The sequence below is a fragment of the Lampris incognitus genome, chromosome 16, assembly GCF_029633865.1.
Source record: "Lampris incognitus isolate fLamInc1 chromosome 16, fLamInc1.hap2, whole genome shotgun sequence".
NCBI classification, from domain to species: Eukaryota; Metazoa; Chordata; class Actinopteri; order Lampriformes; family Lampridae; genus Lampris; species Lampris incognitus.
Genome location: NC_079226.1, coordinates 39881877 through 39904439, shown reverse-complemented (window position 1 = coordinate 39904439; position 22563 = coordinate 39881877). Strand labels below are relative to the sequence as shown.

The window sequence follows — 22563 nt, the reverse complement described above, 5'->3', positions numbered from 1 at the left end:
AGCCACAGACACATTTAGGATAGGGAGGTCAGTCAGGCAAGGCTGTGCTCCTTGTCGGCAGAACGGTTAGCGGCACTACTGAAGGGGAACGATAGGGTCAGGGGTCGAGAGTTACAGGAGGGCAGGTGAGTTTAGTTTATCGGTATGCAGATGACCCGGCAGTCACGGTAAAGGAAGGGAAGGTGTAGTTGAGGTATGCGATAGTTTAGAGCTGTATGGTTGGGCATCAGGGGCTAACGTAAATATAGCTAAGGGGAGTTGGGCTAGCAAGGTAGGGGATGGAAAGTGAGTATGAAGATGGTGGGTTGGAGTTGAATTTAGGGGTGAAAAATACAGCCCTCGGTGGGCGGATACTGAAGAAACAAGAGGGAGGCGTTTTTAAGGGAGGAGGCGTAGAAATGTGGGGAGGGTGGGGAGGGTGGAGTGGATGTGCAGCTGAAGGAAGGTATGGGTGAGTGGAGAGTTTTACAAGGAGGTGCTGGGGGCGCGGGGGGAGTTTGGGAAATGTGTGCAGTGTGAATGTGAGAATGTGAAGCAGGCGTGGGAACAACCGGTGGTGTTTCTAAATCCCAAACTGGCAGGTAGTGTGTGAGTACGCAGCAGGGTTTATGGGGGGAGGGGAGGTGAAGGGAGGGGAGGGGGAGGGGAGATGAAGTGAGGGGAGGGGGAAGGAAGTGAGGGGAGGGGGAAGGAAGTGAGGGGAAGGAAGTGAGGGGAGGGGGAAGGAAGTGAGGGGAGGGGAGATGAAGTGAGGGGAGGGGGAAGGAAGTGAGGGGAGGGGGAAGGAAGTGAGGGGAGGGGAGATGAAGTGAGGGGAGGGGGAAGGAAGTGAGGGGAGGGGGAAGGAAGTGAGGGGAGGGGTGATGAAGTGAGGGGAGGGGAGATGAAGTGATGGGAGGGGAGGGGGAGGGGAGATGAAGTGAGGGGAGGGGGGATGAAGTGAGGGGAGGGGAGATGAAGTGAGGGGAAGGGGGATGAAGTGAGGGGAGGAGAGATGAAGTGAGGGGAGGGAAGATGAAGTGAGGGGAGGGGGAGATGAAGTGAGGGGAGGGGGGATGAAGTGAGGGGAAGGGGGATGAAGTGAGGGGAGGAGAGATGAAGTGAGGGGAGGGAAGATGAAGTGAGGGGAGGGGGAGATGAAGTGAGGGGAGGGGGGATGAAGTGAGGGGAGGGGGGATGAAGTGAGGGGAGGGGAGATGAAGTGATGGGAGGGGAGGGGAGATGAAGTGAAGGGAGGGGGAAGGAAGTGAGGGGAGGGGGGATGAAGTGATGGGAGGGGAAGGGAGATGAAGTGAGGGGAGTGGGAAGGAAGTGAGGGGAGGGGAGATGAAGTGAGGGGAGGGGGAAGGAAGTGAGGGGAGGGGAGATGAAGTGAGGGGAAGGAAGTGAGGGGAGGGGGAAGGAAGTGAGGGGAAGGAAGTGAGGGGAGGGGAGATGAAGTGAGGGGAGGGGGAAGGAAGTGAGGGGAGGGGGGATGAAGTGAGGGGAGGGGAGATGAAGTGAGGGAAGTGGGAAGGAAGTGAGGGGAGGGGAGATGAAGTGAGGGGAGGGGGAAGGAAGTGAGGGGAAGGGGGAAGGAAGTGAGGGGAGGGGAGATGAAGTGAGGGGAGGGGGAAGGAAGTGAGGGGAAGGGGAGATGAAGTGAGGGGAAGGAAGTGAGGGGAGGGGGAAGGAAGTGAGGGGAGGGGGAAGGAAGTGAGGGGAGGGGGAAGGAAGTGAGGGGAGGGGGAAGGAAGTGAGGGGAGGGAGGATGAACTCACTTTTATTTCTCCCGTTGGTTTCGGATGTATGTTGTATTTTGCGTGTTTGCTCTCTGCCCCACGTGGGTGGGTTGTGTGTATAGGGGTGTAGATATGTGTACATAGAGGAGGTGTAGAAGGATGTGTACTTCTGATAATAAAAGATTAAAAAAAAAATAGGGCGCTACGTTCAGGTCTTGGTCTCCTCTGGAGGTGCGGGTTTGAACCCCACTTCTGACAGACACGTCTGTTAAAGCACAGGCCACTTATTCCTTCAGGGTTCAGGGATGTGGATGTGACGTGCCTCATTTAAATATATGACGTTTAAACGTGTGATGTGACGTGCCTATGGTACCTATCGCCTTATGGTGGGACCGGGTGCGGGTGTTCTCGCGGTGGATCCGCCTCATGATCGTTTCATTGTAGCCTCAGAACTTCCTCCGTCGCGACCTCAACGTCATTAAAGCGGTCGCGTCATTTTTTCCCCGTCATCCGCTTTAATCTGTCACGTGACGCGTACTCGTGGCAAGGCGAGGTGGGTGAAAGGTCCGTGTCATTGCACCCGAACACCAGCGGATGACGGCCAACGTCGTCATGAAGAGATTGTTTGTACTCCCGTATTGTCACCAGGTGTGTGTGGTGTGTGGCGTGTGTCTGCGTGAGAGTCTATAAACGGCCAAACTAAACCACTTGGGGCCTTGATTCTTTTTGGAGATAATTGGGGATGATCAGGGGCACCTACAAAAAATAGCGGACAATTAAATTAAAATTATGCATAATTATGCATAAATATGCAAAATATGCATTTTTCTAAAAATGGCTAAAAACCACTTTTCTCGGCATTTCAGGTGATTCTGAGCATCTTTGATTTTTTTCACCTATAAAATTTTTTTTTCTGGGACTTAGAAATGTTTTGGCATTATGCAAAATAAATGCTTTTTTGCAAAAATGCACTTATGAGCCTCATTTTTTTTTGGGAGGTGGTAGGTATTGTTCCAGAGAGGACCAGAAAAATAGCGGAAAATTAAAATAATTATGCATAATTATGCATTTTCTAAAAATGGCTAAAAACCACTTTTCTCGGCATTTCAGATGATTCTGAGTATTTGGGGGGAGGGAGTTGGAGTGGGGGGGGTAAACCACTTTTCTCGGCATTTCAGATGATTCTGAGCATTTGGGGGGGGGGGGAGTTGGAGTGGGTTGGGGGGGGAAGGCGGTTAGCTGGCAGGATGAAGAGGAGGGAGATTTAGACGGGTGGAGAACCAAACCGCTACATTGTAGCGGGGCTCTTCTAGTATCGGATACATTTTCTAACCGGTACCCCCAAATACCTCCTCTTATCGCCTCGGAAAGCTCCGCGAGACTGGTTTGAACGCGGGGCACTCCTGCACGAGGACGGTCACGCTCCCGCCCCCGACGCGCCGCTGCGGGAAGTGAACGCCATGACGTCACCGGGCAGCGCCTTGTTCGACAGAGATCCCTCCTGAGTCCACACTTGAGTCACTCTTGTTTTAATGCGTTTGGCACTCGAAAAGAAATAGGCGGGAGAAGCGTTTGTTTGTCCATTTCATGCATTAGTTAATGATACAAACACAAACATCCAGAAGTCACAGCACAGCACAGTTTACTTTGCTAGTCGTGTTGTACAAACAGTAGAAAGGTGTTGGGGGGGGGGGGGTTTATCCGAAGGAAACAAACTATGGTTTTTGCCAGATATATATGCTGATACATGGAGACTGGTTTTCAAAAAGGGGTTCGTCAAGAAGATCACAGAATTGAACATGTCAAACTTCCCGTTAAAAAAGCTTTCACTGATCCGTCAAAGTAAGAAAAAGCTAAAGTTAGCAGAGCTGTTTCAGTAGCCGCGGACACTTACACAACTCTATCTAAGTGGCCTAACAGGTGGAACCGAATAAACATGAGATAAACAACACCTGAAATACAAATCCGTTCCACTGACCAGGGGTCGGGCTCTTATCCTACGCGTTGACCCACCAACAAACTATTTAACAGAACTTTGGCAAGTTCCAAAAGAACCACAGAATATTTTTTATTTTCGTTTTGTTTTTTTGTACACATCACATCCTGAAGAATTGTTGGTCGGTAGATTGACTCGGTCATCATCACATCTCTGGGTTACCGCCACACTCACCACCTAACTGTGTGTGTGTATGTGTGTGTTTGTGTGTGTGTGTGTGTCATCTAAAAGCTCAGATCCCTTCAACATGCTGCACACACTCCGAAAAAGCACCACAGCCTTGAAACGGTCTCGCGTTATTCTGCAGGTCTCAACCCCACGCTCACTCACGCTCTCACACAGGCTGACTCAGGCTCTCACACAGGCTGACTCAGGCTCTCACACAGGCTCACTCAGGCTCAGGGGGACGGCCGCTTAGCTCCCTGCCCCTCCCGCTATGAAGATCCCTACGCATGTTGAACGTCCACGTCCAAAGTCCCAGTATGAGCAGACTGCTGAAGGGCCATGTCGCCTTTACAGGATGGCACAGAAGAACTTCTTCTCCCGGAACGGGTTTTCTGACGCCGGCACCGGAGACAACAACGGGTCCTCTTTGGCGTGGGCTTCGCAGTATGACATCAGATCTGCCGCTGCTTTGGACACCTGCAGTCACACACACACACGTCTACAATTAATCTAATTTGTATTTATTTATTTAGGACCCCCCCCCCCATTTTCTCCCAATTGTATCTGGCCAATTTCCCCACTCTCCGAGCCGTCCTGGTCGCTGCTCCACCCCCTCTGCCAATCCGAGGAGGGCTGCAGACTACCAGCCGCTTCTTTTCACCTGACAGTGAGGAGTTTCACCAGGGGGACGTAGCGCGTGGGAGGATCACGCTATTCCCCCCAGTTCCCCCTCCCCCATGACCAGGCGCCCCGACCGACCAGAGGAGGCGCTAGTGCAGCGACCAGGACACATACCCACATCCGGCTTCTCACCCGCAGACGCGGTCAATAGGCTCGGTGCATTAGTGTCGCGCTGCGGAACTTCCGGGTGTGTCTGTTTGCATAAGAACTTCCGGTACAACCGGCTGCTTACGTTCAACTGAATCATTAGTTAGCTGCTATCTTGTCCGTCCGAAATCTGAATTTCGTCCACAAAATCAATTAATCGAACAGGGCGAAAAGGGGCGTTCAAGTATGAACGCCGTGAATCAGGCTCCACTGAGCACTGTTGTGTGCCACAGTGTGCGAATTCGGCGCGCTCTAATTCTCTTTTAAGTTTCCATTCATTCCCTAGTAGCTGCGAGGAAAGAGCTAAGTGACTAGCGAAGATTCGGACGGTTGCATTTACCGTCACCAAGAGTACAGAAGTGTGTAGTGGGCATTTTGAACCGGGTGATGTCGCTGTGCCAGCTACAGGTGTGTTAAGGAGGCCCAACAAAGGAGCTGTCCCCACACTGCGTGGAATGAGTACTCCAAACCCGCACCCAGGCCAGGTGCGTGGGAGCACCGGGAGAGTCCTGCTGTCGCCCCTCTGCCAGCTCTGGACTCCTCTGATAATGAGATGGATGTCAGCAGCTGCCTGCAAGAGCAGGACTATTGCGTGCCTCCTAATCCTGCTGCTTTGGATGATGCCCTGGCCCAAAACGAGTCAATATGGAACAAATAGAAGTGCCCCAGAAACAACTAGAGACCGTCCAGCTGCAGTCCAAATTCAGCCGGAGGCGAGTTGCAGGTTCCGATGAGAACATTCGGTTTTACACCAGGTATGTCTGATTTGTATCATTTGATTCTGAATCTAGATGTAAATTAGCAACATTAGCCAACTAATAAAAACAAAGTAGCAAGGTAACGTTAGTTGCAAGGCAGCCAGCTAACGTTAGTTAGCTAGCTACCTAGCACTAGCATAGCTGTAATGATGCCGTTACTCACCCTCATAGTTGTGGATGTAGCTCGAAATAGACATCTTAAACCCCTTTTCTGAGCTACCGAGGAACGATGTATATCGTTGACCGTGATTTTAGGGAGGTCCTGCAATCAGCGAGTGTAACACAGAGCCACCTCTTCTCTCAACAAACCAGACCGGAAGTTCTTCTGCAAGTACTCGTACGTCGGAAGTCGAACGACGCCATCTTGCGCACCCAGGCCATTGTGGCTGTAGGGACGCCCGACCAAGCCGTAGGCTACACGGGGATTCGAACCGCCGATCCCCGTGTTGGTAGGCAATGGAATAGACCGCCACGCCACCCGGACGCCCTAATTTGTTTAATTTAGTCTAATATACAATAGCAAGGCTATGTTGCCTTTTCTAGTATATACTTCATAAAACACCATACAATGTTCATGCCATGTTGTGAGTGTAATCGTTGTAGTAAATGACCAAGCCTAAAACGTTCGCAAGAAATAAAGTTTCCATTCTGCTCACTCTGCTATCATAACATGCATTTGTTGGGTCATTGTGTTTGTATTTTTGTTTTATTGTTTAAATGTATGACAGGCCTATGTAAAACATATATGCAGTAGTAGTTGTACCTGGCTGAACTACTGCGGGCCATACTGTCTGTCCAACAAGGTCTAGAGTAAACCCTGCTGGGGATGCTGCACCTCAGGTACTGTTATCAGACATGGGCAACACTGCACGGGTACATAATCTATAATGATGACTTCATCATCATTATAGATTATTTTGTGATATTTCAGCTCACTTTTATCCGGTCAATATTGGCCTCCATCTTCAGCTGTTCCACCAGCTTCCTGGCTTGTGCGATGCCGGCTGTGTTATTGCTCGCCATGGGCCCAGATGTCAGGCAGGCAGGTCTTGTGTATGGTGACTGTGGAAGTAAAGGAACATTTCAGCATAACGGAAAAGAAACATTGACAGACGATCTGTCACTGATGCAGAGAGGCGCCACACCACGGCAGGCAGGCCCCGAAAGCTGCAGGTAACATGCCGTATTCATTATTACTGTACACACACACTCACACACACACACCACAGAAAGGCCTGTGACATGTACATGGGGGGGGGGGCTAAACGGCCACTGCTTTGTCCGTTTCTACAAAATGTTAACGTAGTGTTTCCTTTAATCAGTTCCACTGCCTGACTGTAGCTCCATCCACATGAGCAGAAGGTCACGGGATGTGTTTTCGTCCACAGCGTCCCACGAAGAGTGAACCTCTACATGATGTGAAGGACAGTAAACCAATGGATCGATGCAGTTTTTGCTTTGAGTCAAAGGCGCTCACCTCCACGTCAGCAAAAGTAAAACGAACTTCAGCAGTTCTTGTGTATGCCAGCTGGACCGGTACTGCATGTGTGATGTCAGAAGCACAGCGCAGCTCACCTCCAGACACTGACTAGCAGCAGGGGATGCTAGTATGTACCACATCCACACCGAGGCTGAAGATTGTTTTTGACATTTCAATATGAAAAAGATTTGATTTGCATTGTAGGTTGTGCCACAGGTCAGGAAAACATTCTTTCATCACATCACAGCAGATTAGTGAAGGATGTCAACCAAAGTGAGAGCTGTGTCCGTATTCTCGGCACAAAGTCAAACATGTTTTTGGTGGGTGTTGGAGTCAGCCAAGGTTGTCCCTTGTCTCGGATTCTATTTGTGATATTCATGGACAGGATCACAAGGCGCAGCCAAGGTGAGGAGTGTGTCCGTTTTGGTAACCTCAGAATTGCATCTCTGCTCTTTGCAGATGAAGTGGTTTTGTTGGCTTCATCAGAACGCGACCTCCAGTGCGCACTGGGGCGGTTTGCAGCTGAGTGTCAAATGGCCGGGATGAGAGTCAGCACCACCAAGTCTGGGGCCATGGTTCTCTACTGAAAAATGGTGGAAAGCAAAGAAGGCAAAGCTCTCAATTTACCAGTCAATCTTCGTTCCAACCCTCACCTATGGTCATGAGCTTTGGGTAGTGACCGAAAGGGTGAGATCGTGGATACAAGCGGCTGAAATGAGTTTCCTCCGTACGGTGTCTGGGCTCAGCCTTAGAGATAGGGTAAGGAGCTCGGACATCCGGAGGGAGCTCAGAGTAGAGCCGCTGCTCCTTCGCATTGAAAGATGCCAGTTGAAGTTGTTCGGGCATCTGATCACGATGCCTCCTGGGCACCTTCCGTTGGAGGTTTTCCAGGTACATCCATCTGGGAGGAGACCCCGGGGTAGACCCAGAACTCGCTGGAGGGACTACTGTCATGGACTGTCTGTGAATGTTCTCATTCATCCAGGTCATGGTTATCCAAAGGAGTTGAATCAAGTGCAACTGGACTTGGTATATATCCGTGAAGACGTTTCGCCTCTCATCCAAGAGGCTTCCTCAGTTCGTGCCTTTCTGACTAGACCAAGCTAGTCTGACTGGCTGGTGATGAGACTCAGAATCCTAGAGGATAAATTCTGACTCAGAATCCTAGAGGATAAATATCTGAGTCTCATCACCAGCCGGTCAGACTAGCTTGGTCTAGTCAGAAAGGCACGAACTGAGGAAGCCTCTTGGATGAGAGGCGAAACGTCGTCACGGATGTATACCAAGTCCAGTTGCACTTGATTAAACTCCTTTGGATACTGTCATGGACTCTGCCTGCTCCTCCTAACCCCCTTCCTCCTCCTCACACCCCTCCACTCATCCTCCAATCAGCACCTGCCAACTGTTCTCACCAGTACACTGTCTGGGATCAGTGTGGAATCTGCCATACGTTTTGCTGGTCTGTTCATAGCCCAGTATATATTCTGGTCCGTTAGCCTTTGTTGTTTGCCAGACCGTCGTTTGTATTCCCTACCTGCTTCCTATCCCGCTTGTATCGCCTTTTTTTTATCAGTAAAGTCCCTCTTTTGCTTAACTCTTGCCTCTGCGCAGTGATTCTGCGCGTGGGTCCTCCCTGATTTGTGACAGACTACATGTCCAATCTGGCCTGGGAACGCATTGGGATCCCCCAGGAGGAGCTGGAGGGCGTTGCTGGGGAGAGGGAGGTCTGGAGTGCCCTACTTAGCTTGCTGCCACCGCGACCCAACCCCGGAGAAACGGCTGATGATGAATGAATTAATTAATTAATCATAATATGTGTACATTTAGTAAATTACTCTGTTGTTAAAATTTTGAAATAGCATTACATTTGGTGAAGAGTAAAAAATGGCTTGCTTAGGACTTGAAATTCAAAGATTAGGACTTAGATTTGATTTGGGGCTAGTCGGCCTTGACTTGGAAGTTTACTGCCAAGACTTGAGACTTACTTGTGACTTGAGAAATAATAATTTACATCTGGTAAACATAAGTAATGATATCTTTTTTGAGCCTGTACTGTGCGACAGACAGCCTGTACTGTAATGGCTTCTGTTGTCAGATTTGGGTTTTTAGGGCGCTGACATGGATTAATATCGATCTAATGAGAAGCTCCAGGATGTGGTATTTTCTTTTCCGCACTCTTTGTGCTGAAAAATCAGCTGAACGTGCCTGGGTGTGTTAAGTAAAGATGTTCATGTCACACCAGAGATTAGACCAACTGGTGTGATGCAGGTGAGGTTGATTTCATATTTCTCAGGGATTTTTGGATTTCAAAGCTTCATAATCCAATCGATTACCTCGTCTGAGTGTATTGCTAATTCTTGGTGGCGGTGTTACTATAATCTGGTTCCCCTCTGCAGAGGCCATATGCCAGTTGTCCAACTGTCCTTCTGTGGAGGACAGGGCTTTTCAGTGTCATCTAAATTTCCCTTCATAAAAGGACTCCATATGACATGGCTTCTTATATATCAATTTTTGAGCAGAAACGTGTTTGGCACTTCACCAAAATAGAGCAGGCACTCACTCCACCACAAGGACCTGAGCGACAACTTGGAGCAGAAACTCCATTTGGCTTGTATCCTAATGAGGCCACAATATAATCAAGTGTTTCAACGCCCACGGGGGACGTTGAAACAGGCCAGCGTATCACTAGGCTTTTGATAAGGACGGGTGTCATCTCGCTTTAAGGTATCTGGGGGGTCTACTCGAAAGTAGGCCTCCAGAAAATAATCAGACTCCGTGATAAACTAGCTCAACTTGTGGCGAGGAGCTGCTTTCCAGATGAACGTACTGACTTGCTGTGCTCTGACAATGATTCATGCCTTTAGAAAAGAAAGAGAGAAAGAAAAGAAAGAGCTGTAATAATGAAGAAAATCTCCAGAAAAAAAGAAAGAAAAGATTTCATCCCACATTAATCCTTGGTTACAGGGTCCTTGTTTCTTGTGCAGTGTTGGCAATTTATCACAGGCAATGCACAGAAGTGTTGAAATTTCCCCCAGAGTTGTTGTTTGTTTTGTTTTTTTTTCATTGGAATTTTGCTCTTTCAGTAATTTTTCTCAAAACCTCTAAGCATGCAGTTTTGCCTATGAAGAGTTGATGTATCTAAAGTAAACGTTGATTTTGTCTTCTTTCTATCCGCTCAGTATCCACTAATTGTCGAAATGAAACTATCAGGCTGTAAAAAGAATATACAGAACTGCAAAATCTAAAAAGCTCATTACTCATTTAGCACAACTAAACCCAGTCTCAGCTCTGTGTCCACAAATTATCACTGTCAGCTGAACATCGTGAAATGGCACCGGATGACATGTTCTGTCTATCTAAATGGCACCGGATGACATGTTCTGTCTATCTAAATGGCACCAGATGACATGTTCTATCTATCTAAATGGCACCTGGTGACATGTTCTGTCTATCTAAATGGCACCGGATGACATGCTCTATCTATCTAAATGGCACCGGATGACATGTTCTCAGTTGGGGTTACACCGCCCCCAGCTGCCTCCCCGGCACGTTCAAGCCACTCCCCCAACTCGGACGTGCTGGGGGAGCACACAATTTCCCGATTTCCTCTTCATCCAGCTGTTTCTGCGACAGCTGCCTTCTCGGGGACGGCTTGCTTTGGCCAACACCACCATCACTGACTGCCGTGCTCTGGCCGAGGAGGCTGATAAGGTTTTCCTGGCTGGTCAACAGCACTTTTTCCTGCCCAAGCATTTTTACCACTGCCTGGAGATACAGGGCGGGATCCCGGCCTATCTTTTTACCAAGCGAAGTTTGGACTCAAGGTCAAGCGGTGCCAATCTCCATGCAGTTTTCAGCGTGGCGGGAAATGCCGGGGCCGGCGCTCAATAGTGGCCATGGGCGTCGGCTGAACAGGCAGACTGTTCAGCTTTGGGTGTCTAGAAAAGCGCTACATAAATGTAATTGTTATTATTATTTTTATTATTATTACTATTATCCAAGACACCATCTCCGGACGGCGGTTCCTATGCGACACGGGCGCGCAGAGGAGCGTCCTGCCTGCATCGGGAGTAGGCGTCCTGTCCTGCATCGGGAGTAGGCGTCCTGCCTGCATCGGGAGTAGGCGTCCTGCCTGCATCGGGAGTAGGCGTCCTGCCTGCATTGGGAGTAGGCGTCCTGTCCTGCGGATATGCCCCCAGTGGAAGCCGCTAACAGCAGCCCCATCCGCACTCATGGCTCTAGGTTCGTGGAGCTGTGTTTTGGCGGACAGCGCGATTCGGTTGGGACTTTGTCACGACTAAAGTGGCCGTCCCCCTCCTCAGCACGGATTTCCTATGCGCCTATGGACTCCTGGCGGCTGTCAAAAACCGCCGCTTGATCGACGCTGTCACGTTCTGTTCGTATGTGTGCACTCTCGGCGGAGCGGACTCCATCAAACTGTCCAACATGCTCTCCGACGCAGACGAGTTCCTTCGGTTTCTCGCTGAGTTCCCGGTCCTCACACAGCCCACTTTCTCGTCATCCACCACCAAGCACGGAGTGGCGCACCACATCGCCACCACTGGCCTGCCGGTGTATGCTCAGGCTCGGCACCTCGACACAGCCAAGCTCACCAGCGCCAGGGAGGAGTTTGAGAACATGGGGCGCCTCGGCATCATTCGTCGCTCCCAACAGCCCGTGCGTGAGCTTCACCCCGCCACATCGCCCCGAAGCCTGACGGTGGGTGGCACCCATGCGGCGGTTACCGCCGACTCAACGATGCAACGACACTGGACCGCTACCCAGTCCCACACATCCAGGACTTTTCCGCCCACCTGACTGGGAAAGTCCTCTTTTCCAAAGTGGACCTCGTCCGAGGATACCATCAGGTGTCCGTCCACCCGCAGGATGTCCCCAAAACGGCGGTGATCACCCCATTTGGACTGTGTTGAGTTCCTGCGCATGCTGTTCGGCCTCAAGAACGCTGTGCAGATATTCTAGCGCCTAGTGGACTCAGTGCTACGGGACCTGCCTTTTATCTTCGTATATATTGACGACATCCTCATCGCCAGCACCTCCAAAGCGGAACGCTTGTCTCACCTCCGGACGCTTTTCGAGCGGCTCAGCCAGCATAGGCTGATCATCAAACAAGCCAAGCGCCAGTTCGGGCTGACCACCATCGACTTCCTTGGACACCGAATCACCAAAAAAAATGGGGCGGTACCGCTCCCGTCAAGGGTGGACACCGTTGTGAATTCCCCGCGACTGCTCACAGTCAAGTCCCCCAGGAGTTCCTTGGCATGGTGAACTTTTACCACCGCTTTATCCCCGCGCTGCTGAACTCATGCGACCCCTGTACGAGGCCCCTAAGGCGTCGACGACGTCCACCAAGGTAGCCTGGGTATTCATCAGGACCTGGTTCACCCGGTTCGGCACCCAATCTGACCTCTCCTCTGACAGGGGCTCACATTTTACGTCCGGAGCTCTGGAACGCTGTCTCAGAGAGCCTCGGGGTGAAGCTCCACCGCACCACCACGTACCACCCGCAGGCCAACGGACTGTGTGAGCGGTTTAATCGCTCTATGAAGGCTGCTCTTCGGGCCAGACTCAAGGACAGCAGCTGGGTTGACAGGCTCCCGCGGGTCATACTGGGCCTCAGGACCGCCCCTAAGGAGGACCTCCAGTCCCTATCCGCTGAACTGGTTTACGGCCAGCCACTGTGGAATCCCAGGGGATTTCGTCCCCAACACTACTGCTCACTGGTCTGCAGCCCACCAACAGACCACGCTTCTGGGTAACGCCAGAGTTTTGGCACCGGTCCCCACTTCACAACACAGACGGCCTCTAACATTCTCACATCTCCGCAAGTCTGCAGTCGGCAGAATACGTTTTCACCCACCACGACGTCCACCGTGGTCGCCTGCAGCCTCCCTTACGATGGCCCATTCCGCGTCCTGGGGACTGGGAAGTAGCACTTTGTCGTGGACATAGGTGGCAACCCGGAATGCATTTCCGTGGATCACCTCAAACCGGCTCTCCTGAACCTTGACCGACCTGTTGGACTGGCCCAGCCCCCGCGGCGGGGGTGCCTTCCTACCCAGCCCCCACCCCTCAACAACGCCCCCAAGGCTCCTCCACCCCCCCCCACCTTACCCCCATGCCGCCGCAGGGTCCCTAAGGCCACTCCAGCGGGAGCCCCAGCCCCCGCTCCCATTCGACAGAGCCGTTCCGTCCGGACCACCCAGCCCACGCCACATTAACTCTTCCTATTATGGGGAATTCTGGGGGGACGTGTGTAGTGGACTTCACCATAGCTTGTTGTTTGTATGTAGTTGACGTGCTTACTTTAAGGGCTCAGGGTGTGGCCATGGTGACACAGCGCCGGGTGGTTGGGCGGCGGGGGGGGCGGTAGTGTACATAAGGGAACAAACGACGCGTGCGAGGCGTGGTCAAACAGGGAAGTTGTTCGTCTGTTTTCTCCCAACTTCCGCACTGCATTATGGATGTAATTACTCATATCCGTGCAGCAGTGCGTTAAGTCTCCTCCAGGTGCGCTCCAGAACGTGCCAGTGCTGTGTAGCAGTGCTGGTATGAACACATCCAATCTTCTCGCGAGATTTAGTTTGGGGTGACGCGTACCTTTCGGCCCACAATCTGTACGCGCATGTGTAAGGACTGAGAGGTTTTTGGTCGTGTGACGTCTGCACATACGTCATGATTTATCATACGCAATGTTCATTTCTACTTAAAGCGTTTGTGTCCTTGTGTCTTCGTGGTTTGCGTCCAACCACGTCATATCCCGAGGCTGTGCAAACCTCCCTGGCCTGCAATAAAGTCCAGGAAACGACTCCAAAGAACAAAGGGTAAACAGGCTGTGTCCAGGAATGCGTTATAACGTCTCCGAGGTGCGTATCATAACCCTTGGTTTAAGCGTAACAGCGGGACTTGCAGCATTATCCACAGAATAACTCTGTGTTAGGGTTCATGTTCAGCCCTTGACAGCAAATGGGGGCGCTGCCCCGCTCGAGCGCGTCGACGGAACCGCTCGCGCTGCCTCTCCTGCCCCGCAGCTGCCTCAACTGCCCCCCCCCCCTGAGATGCTGCACACGGCGTCGACACGCTGCTATCTGTGACATTCCCACAGGCGCTGGTAGATAATGGGATGGACGCGGGTCCTGACTGTGTCAGCTGTCAGCATGCAGTGTCCCCCCACCCCACCCTCACCCCCACCCCCCGTCCCTTATAACCGTCTCTTACAAACGCACTCACGATGGCCGCACCTTCCAGGTACACCGTCGTCACACCTTCGCAACGCCTGAGTTTCAACACAGCGTCGAACGCGGTAATCTTATGAGAGACACCCCACCCCTCCCACCCCCACCCCCAAGCCATTGCACACGCGCAATGCGTGTGCTATCAAACTGGTTCTCACGCTCCCATTTGTGCCGGCGTGCACATCTCCACCCAACCTTCTCCATCTTCGCTTACCTTGTCTGCTTAACTCCTCCGTCCTTCGCCCCGGCGTCTGCCTGCCCTTCAGTCAGCACTTTGTGTTTTGTGTTCGCTGCACTCTCTGGGGGGGGGAGAGAGAGAGAGAGAGAGAGAGAGAGAGAGAGAGAGAGAGAGAGAGAGAGAGAGAGAGAGAGAGAGAGAGAGAGAGAGAGAGATTGAACACAAGCTCATAACCTTTCGTGCTGAGTTGCACCGAGGCCTGTGCAGCCTCTCGCTCTTCTGGTCACCGTGTGTTAGAATCTCACAGCTCTCTCACAAAACACTCACGCACACACGCACGCACACGCACGCACACGCACACGGAGAGGCTGTGTTGTGGAGAGACGTGATGAAACACTGTCAGCCAACTGCAGACCCAGATAGTGAAGTTGCTGTGGCCCGGACCCGTCCCACACCCGACCCGTCATCCGGCCCACATACCACGTGGAATGGCGGCACATGGGCGGTCCCCTCCTGTTTGTCAGATCTGGACCAGAACCAAGCCACAGCAATGCCACATGTGCCACATATTTGCCAAAGGTGGCCCGTATGTGTGTTGTGATATTTGGGCCATATTCACCATTTACCACACGGGCCACTTTAGGGTCACATCCAGGTCACATGTGGCCCATATTTGGGCCATATTTGCTATTATACATGTGGACCACTTACAGCTCACATCTATGTTGTCAGGGCCATCAGTGCCGCATCACTGCCTGAAGTGGCCCACATGCGGATGCTGTCTGGGGGGGGGGGGCTGATGTGCGCCGTCATTAGATTTAAATGATGACAGGTTTGTTTTATTCATCAGCCGCATCACTGATACGCACTCATAGTCACACACAACCGCAAACTCCAGCGACCAGCACACACACACACACACACACACACACACACACACACACACACACACACACACACACACACACACACATGCTGTCGCTGGTGGAAAATGGCAGGCGAGGAAAGCCGCTGCTAGCACGCCCACCGTACACGTCCATTTTTAAGTAGGCCAGCAGTCTATCTGACAGGTTCGACCAGTCTATCTGACAGGTTCGACCAGACTATCTGACAGGTTCGACCAGACTATCTGACAGGTTCGACCAGTCTATCCGACAGGTTCGACCAGACTATCTGACAGGTTCGACCAGTTTATCCGACAGGTTCGACCAGTCTATCCGATAGGTTTGACCAGTCTAATTGACAGGTTCGACCAGTCTATCCGACAGGTTTGACCAGACAATCTGACAGGTTCGACCAGTCTATCCGTCAGGTTCGACCAGTTTATCCGACAGGTTCGACCAGTCTGTCTGGGAGGTTCGACCAGACTATCTGACAGGTTCGACCAGTTTATCCGACAGGTTCGACCAGTCTGTCTGGGAGGTTCGACCAGTCTATCTGACAGGTTCGACCAGACTATCCGACAGGTTCGACCAGTTTATCCGACAGGTTCGACCAGTCTATCCGACAGGTTCGACCAGTCTATCCGACAGGCTGCTCTGCTGTTGTTGTGGAAGGGGAACTGAAGAGTGGCCGTGGTGTTTCGTCCCAGTTTCACCTCACGGTTCAGGCTCTGGTGACCATCCCCTCACCTCACACCCGAACAGCTGCCCAGCCTCACTAAAACCACATCCAGGTTCATCCGGTTCTCTGATGATAGGTCCAGTTCGGTGGACGATCCTGGCCCGCGCGGATTCAGCTTGTCGATCCTTGTTCTCGACCCGCTCTGAAGCGATTAGTCGATTAATCGATCACTCGGTCGACAGGAGAACACGAATCGATCACGGTGTTGGTAGCTGATCAGTCTTATTAGAAGCCCTCCAGTTAAACAGGCCAAACATCTGCTGGTTACAGCTGCACAAGTGCCGAGGTTTGCTCGTCCTTCTCGGGTTCGTGTCATAATAAAAGAATATTTTCGGGTTTTTCGGCTTCTGGTCAGACCCAGCAAACCGTTGCAAGACACCACGCCGGGCTTCAGGAGCTTGTACCGGCCATCTGTCGGTACCTTTGACATTGCAGAGATCAAACTACCCGTTGAAACAATGACAGGAAGGTCGACACATGCACACATAGAGTAAGTGCACAATGCTGCATTTCCGACGCGTGTTCACTGCCTGGTATTCCAGAACGAACGAGGTGAAAGGTCAAGCCACCGTTTTGGCCGGCAGCCATACCAACATGTATCCTGGCTCTGCCATATGACGGAAGCTAAGCAGGTGTGGGCTTGGCTAGTACTCGGATGGAAGACCTCCCGGGAACATGAGTTGCTGGTGGAAGTGGTGTTGGTGGGCCAGTAGGGGGCAGTCTTCCCTCTGGTCCTACCAGGGCCTGGGGGGTGGTGGGGCTCGGATAGCCTGGAATTAAACGTTTGTTTTGGTTTGTAAATGTTTATTTCTAACTAATTAGTGTTATAACTTCAGTTAAAATTGGCTCAATACATCGGTGGAGGAACTTAAAGAAAATAGCGGAGGCTCTCTGAGGCCCCTCTCACCCCTCTCTGAGGCCCCTCTCACCCCTCTCTGAGGCCCCTCTCACCCCTTACAAAGGTGCAAAATGGTTGAGTCTGCCCTCATGAGCATCTCTCAACGCGGCTCGTCTAGTCCTGTCGCGAGTGACTGCTGATCCAAGCACAAGCGCAGAGTCTTAGTTTTCTCCAATCCCTGCGAGACAGTTAAGTTAGGCTGAGGTCGGGTTAAAATAGATGAATGTGCTGTGATGTAAACAACATACAGTGTGCTAGAACTCAAAAAAAGTGATGCGTGAGAGACAAAAGAGGAAAGGACCCAGAATTTTGTGCCACGCCCCTGTGCGACACTTAAAATGAGATCATGTCGAAAATGGTGACTGTTTCCCTTTAAGTTCGTTTCCGCCTTCACACTGAGTCTGTTCATACAGAAACTGCTCGCAATCGCTGAGCAGTTTGACCCCATTCACCTCTTTTCACAATTCCTCCGTCTCTCCATCTCTTCCCGTGCGTGCAGCTCTCCCACTCTCGGCGCATCCGTGGCTCCGTCCCCCGCTTTTTCCACTGCCTCTGATAAATGGACCAGTTTCATTCCACAAGAGCAGATAAGCAGAGGAAGGGAATTCCACCGCCATAAATCTTCACGTCAGAGTGACGTCAAAGCGCCCGCGCCCGCGGGGAGGGGGAGGGGAGGACCTACCAGGGGCCCAGAAGGGAAGGGAAGGGGTGGGGGTGGGGGGCTCGGGAAGCCTGGAATTAAAAGTTTGTTTTGATTTTCAAAGGGTGCCAGGAACTTCTATAAGAGACGTGGCTAGCTAACTAGCTAAACTAGCTAAAGAGGAAAGCTATGACAGCTAACTAGCCAAAAGAGGAAAGGGGCACAGAGAGACTGCTTATGTATAGGCCCAGAATTTTGTGCTACAACCCTGCGTCTGCGTGAAAGAGCAGCGCGCTTTCCCGGGCCAGAACGTTCTGGCTCGGGTGGGACTACTTGAAATAGAACAGGAAATCAAAGACAAAGGCCATTTTGCTGTAGTGCCACGTCAGCATCCCAAGGTGGTTACTGGGCAGAGAAGCTCGTCGAGGAATCTGTCTGACGGATGACCTGGTCAGAACCAGAGGTGTAAAAACCAGGTCCAGAAAGTAAAAGTCCAAACCATGTATTTGCTCCACTCATACACTACACCCGCAGATTGTAGTCAACACCACTCCTCAACTGGGTAGGGAAAACTAGCTAATGAGATAAGATGGTTTAGTAACATGGTGGGAGCAAATACACGGTTTGGACGTTTACTTTCTGGACCAGGTTTTTACAGCTCTGGTCAGAACCCGTCACGTTCTCACCCTGTATCACTCACCATCTGCCCTGTTAAAGGGGTGGATGGGCTTTTCAGTAGGAGAAAATGCCCGTTTTTAGGGCTCCTCACTATGTCCCTGCTGTCATGTTAACCAACCACCCTGCATGTTCTATGTACTGTACTGTATAATGCAGTACATACAGTTACTGTACAGTTTCAGTAGCACAGTGTTTCCTACATTTGACGGGTCTCCACTAGATGAGCATTTATGTTCAACCCATCTGTTTTTATCTGCGTCCTGCAACTGTGTGCTGTCATGACATTTCTTCACTTCTGCAACCTTTTTGCACGTTGAAATTCAGATTGCACATTCATTTTGTTAAAAGAAATCTCGATCTCAACTTCACACTTTAAAAACATAAATGACCCCGTGTACACTTGGTTTTAAAATGTGGTTTGTTTTTGTTTTTTTACTATCGGATCACAAGTGGACGGCGCTAAATACAAGTGTAGACGACCACCAAAACGCTTTGTCAACCGGTTACTCGAACCACCTGCCGAGGTGGTCTGGGACACATTTGACCACATACCTTTTGTAGTGCAAATGCTAATGCGTCCTGATGCGTCCCCGACAAGGAGGTAACAGGAAATCTTCTTCTTCTTTGCAGTAATGAAATCTGATCACAAGTGGTCAGCAGGACGCATGTGGAGACGCATTTTAGACACAGGTGTAAACGGCGATGTGTCTCGCTGTCCACTTGTGACCCGATCGCCGAGAACCCATTTAAAAAGCCAAGTGTAAACAGGGTCAATGATGACGTCCTTATAAGAAAACCCGCTGTGACGACAGGCTGGGAAACACCCAATTTTCAGAACATGCTTCTCTTGGACGGCAGCTCTTGTTTCATTTCATTGTTTCATTAAGTGCGGGTGCCAGCTTTTCAAGTCATGGCTGTTTCCTTTGTTTAAAGAAACCCAAAATAACCCTGCTCGTTTCAATATGGCTGAACCTGATAAGCCCCGCGAAAACTGCAGCGCCAGATAGTAGGAAGTGGCGCTGGTCGCTGTAGCTAACACTTCCTGTGATTCAAGTATGGGGGATGAGGGTGAGTGTGGAGTACAGCTGGTAAACACTCGCTGTGACGACACCCTGCTCGTTCTTCCCAGCGTGTATTCACAGGCTCCATAGAAGCAGGGAAGACCCGGAAGTACGCCAGCCTCACAGCGGCATCACGTGTTTCCTCTGCCCGTCTTGGTGTCCCTGGTCATTCTGACGATGTGAGCCGGGGACCAAACCTGTGTGACCCTCCAGACTACTGTTCCCCCAACAGTGTCCTGCACAGCTAGCCTCCACCCCTGTTCCTGTTCCTCTGCACAGCTACAACACCACGCCGTATATCCACCACTACTACTATACTACTACTACTGCTACTACTATACTACTACTACTGCTACTACTACTACTGCCGCTCCTACCACTACCATTACTACTACTGCTAATACTACTACTGCTGCTACTGCTGCTGCTGCTACTGCTGCTACTACTGCTACTACTGCTGCTACTACTGCTACTACTACTGCTACTACTGCTGCTACTACTGCTGCTACTGCTACTGCTACTACTGCTGCTACTACTGCTACTACTATACTACTACTACTACTGCTACTACTACTACTGCTGCTACTGCTGCTGCTGCTACTGCTGCTACTACTGCTACTACTGCTGCTACTGCTGCTACTACTACTGCACCACTGCTGCTACTACTGCTGCTACTACTGCTGCTACTGCTACTACTGCTGCTACTGCTGCTACTGCTACTACTGCTGCTACTACTGCTACTACTATACTACTACTACTGCTACTACTACTACTGCCGCTCCTACCACTACCATTACTACTACTACTACTGCTACTATTGATGCTGCTGCTACTACTACTTCTACTACTGCTACTACTTATGCTACTACTACTATTACTACTACAACTGATGCTACTGCTACTAATACTACTGCTACTACTGCTGCTACTACCACTACTGCTACTACTGCTGCTACTACGACTACGACTGCTACTATTACGACTGCTACTACTACTACAACTACTGCTGCTACTACGACGACGACTACTACTATTACGACTGCTACTACTACTGCTACTACTACTACTACTGCTGCTGCTACTACGACTCTACGACTACTACTGCTGCTGCTACTACTGCGACGACGACTACTACTACTACTATTACTGCTACTACTACTACTATTTCTGCTGCTGCTACTATTACTAGTACTATTACTACTGCTGCTACTACGACGACTACTACTACTAATACTGCAACAACTACTACTACTATTAGTAGTACTACTGCTACTACTGCTGCTACTACGACTACTACTATTACTACTGCTGCTGCTGCTACTACAACGACAACTACTACTACTATACTACTACCACTACTACTATACTACTACCACTACTACTATTGCTACTACTACTACGACTACTACTACTACTGCTACTGCAACAACTACTACTACTATTAGTAGTACTTACTGCTACTACTGCTGCTACTACGACTACTACTATTACTACTGCTGCTGCTGCTACTACAACGACAACGACTACCACTACTACTATACTACTACCACTACTACTATACTACTACCACTACTACTATTGCTACTACTACTACGACTACTACTACTACTGCTACTGCAACAACTACTACTACTATTAGTAGTACTACTGCTGCTACTGCTGCTACTACGACTACTACTATTACTACTGCTGCTGCTGCTACTACAACGACAACGACTACTACTATACTACTACCACTACCACTATACTACTACCACTACTACTATTGCTACTACTACTACGACTACTACTGCTACTGCAACAACTACTACTACTATTAGTAGTACTACTGCTACTACTGCTGCTACTACGACTACTACTATTACTACTGCTGCTGCTGCTACTACAACGACAACGACTACTACTACTACTATACTACTACCACTACTACTTTACTACTACCACTACTACTATTGCTACTACTACTACGACTACTACTACTACTGCTACTGCAACAACAACTACTACTACTATTAGTAGTACTACTGCTACTACCGCTGCTACTACGACTACTACTATTACTACTGCTGCTGCTGCTACTACAACGACAACGACTACTACTACTACTATACTACTACCACTACTACTATACTACTACCACTACTACTATTACTACTACTACTACGACTACTACTACTGCAACAACTACTGCTACTATTAGTAGTACTACTGCTACTACTGCTGCTACTACGACTACTACTATTACTATTGCTGCTGCTGCTACTACAACGACAACGACTACTACTACTACTATACTACTACCAATACTACTATACTACTACCACTAGTACTATTGCTACTACTACTACGACTACTACTACTACTGCTACTGCAACAACTACTACTACTATTAGTAGTACTACTGCTACTACTGCTGCTACTACGACTACTACTATTACTACTGCTGCTGCTGCTACTACAACGACTACTACTACTACTATACTACTACTACTATACTACTACCACTACTACTATACTACTACCACTACTACTATACTACTACCACTACTACTATTACTACTGCTGCTGCTGCTACTACAACGACAACGACTACTACTACTACTATACTACTACCACTACTACTATACTACTACCACTACTACTATTACTACTGCTGCTGCTGCTACTACAACGACAACGACTACTACTACTACTATACTACCACCACTACTTCTACCATAGACTGCTGCACAAAACCAAAAACCAAAACTAAAGAAAGGGTGTTTTTGCCACCACATGGTGACCGCGGCGTGTGTCGCCTCGCCTGTTGTGTGTCTGTGTGATCGTGTTTGTGTCATGCTGCACGGAAAGAAACACGAGCCTTGACCCTCTTCTGTATACCTGCCTCGTCAAGTAAGTTTCCCAAATGGCAACAGCGAAGCGTGTTGAACTCTGCTGTCGGGAGAAAGAGAGAAGGGGCGGGTGGGGGTGTGTGTGGGGGTGGGGTGGGGTGGGGTGGGGGAGGGGGGCGATCCGATTCTCCCCCGTGTTCCGACCTTCTGCTTCCTGTTCCCCCCCGACGAAGCTGAAAGGTGTTTAGTGATGACAAAAAGACCCCCGACACATTCTGGCCTGCTGCTAACACCACACAATCAATGACTGTCATCTGCCTGAGCCATGGGCGCCCGGCCCCCTATGAACACCCCCCGCCCCTCCATCCCCAGCCTCCTCTCTGTAGCACAGCGCCTCCTCTTGGGACACGCTTTGCTCCCTTTGCCTCTTTTATTTTGCACCGAGCCTGCCTT

The 22563-nt window shown here is 50.3% G+C and overlaps 1 protein-coding gene across 1 annotated transcript in view; it reads right to left on the bottom strand.

Annotated features, from left to right (window-relative positions):
* Positions 1 to 3305: 3305 nt before the first annotated feature.
* Positions 3306 to 22563, bottom strand: part of LOC130125949 (guanine nucleotide-binding protein G(I)/G(S)/G(O) subunit gamma-2) — a 27245-nt gene continuing 7987 nt past the window's right edge. The window contains exons 2-4 of the mRNA XM_056295323.1: positions 14416 to 14500; positions 6405 to 6530; positions 3306 to 4359 (exon numbers count right to left, since the gene is read on the bottom strand). Coding sequence (XP_056151298.1) covers positions 4231 to 4359; positions 6405 to 6491 — 216 coding nt within the window. The 5' untranslated portion in view covers positions 6492 to 6530; positions 14416 to 14500 and the 3' untranslated portion in view covers positions 3306 to 4230. The remainder of the gene's footprint in view (positions 4360 to 6404; positions 6531 to 14415; positions 14501 to 22563) is intronic.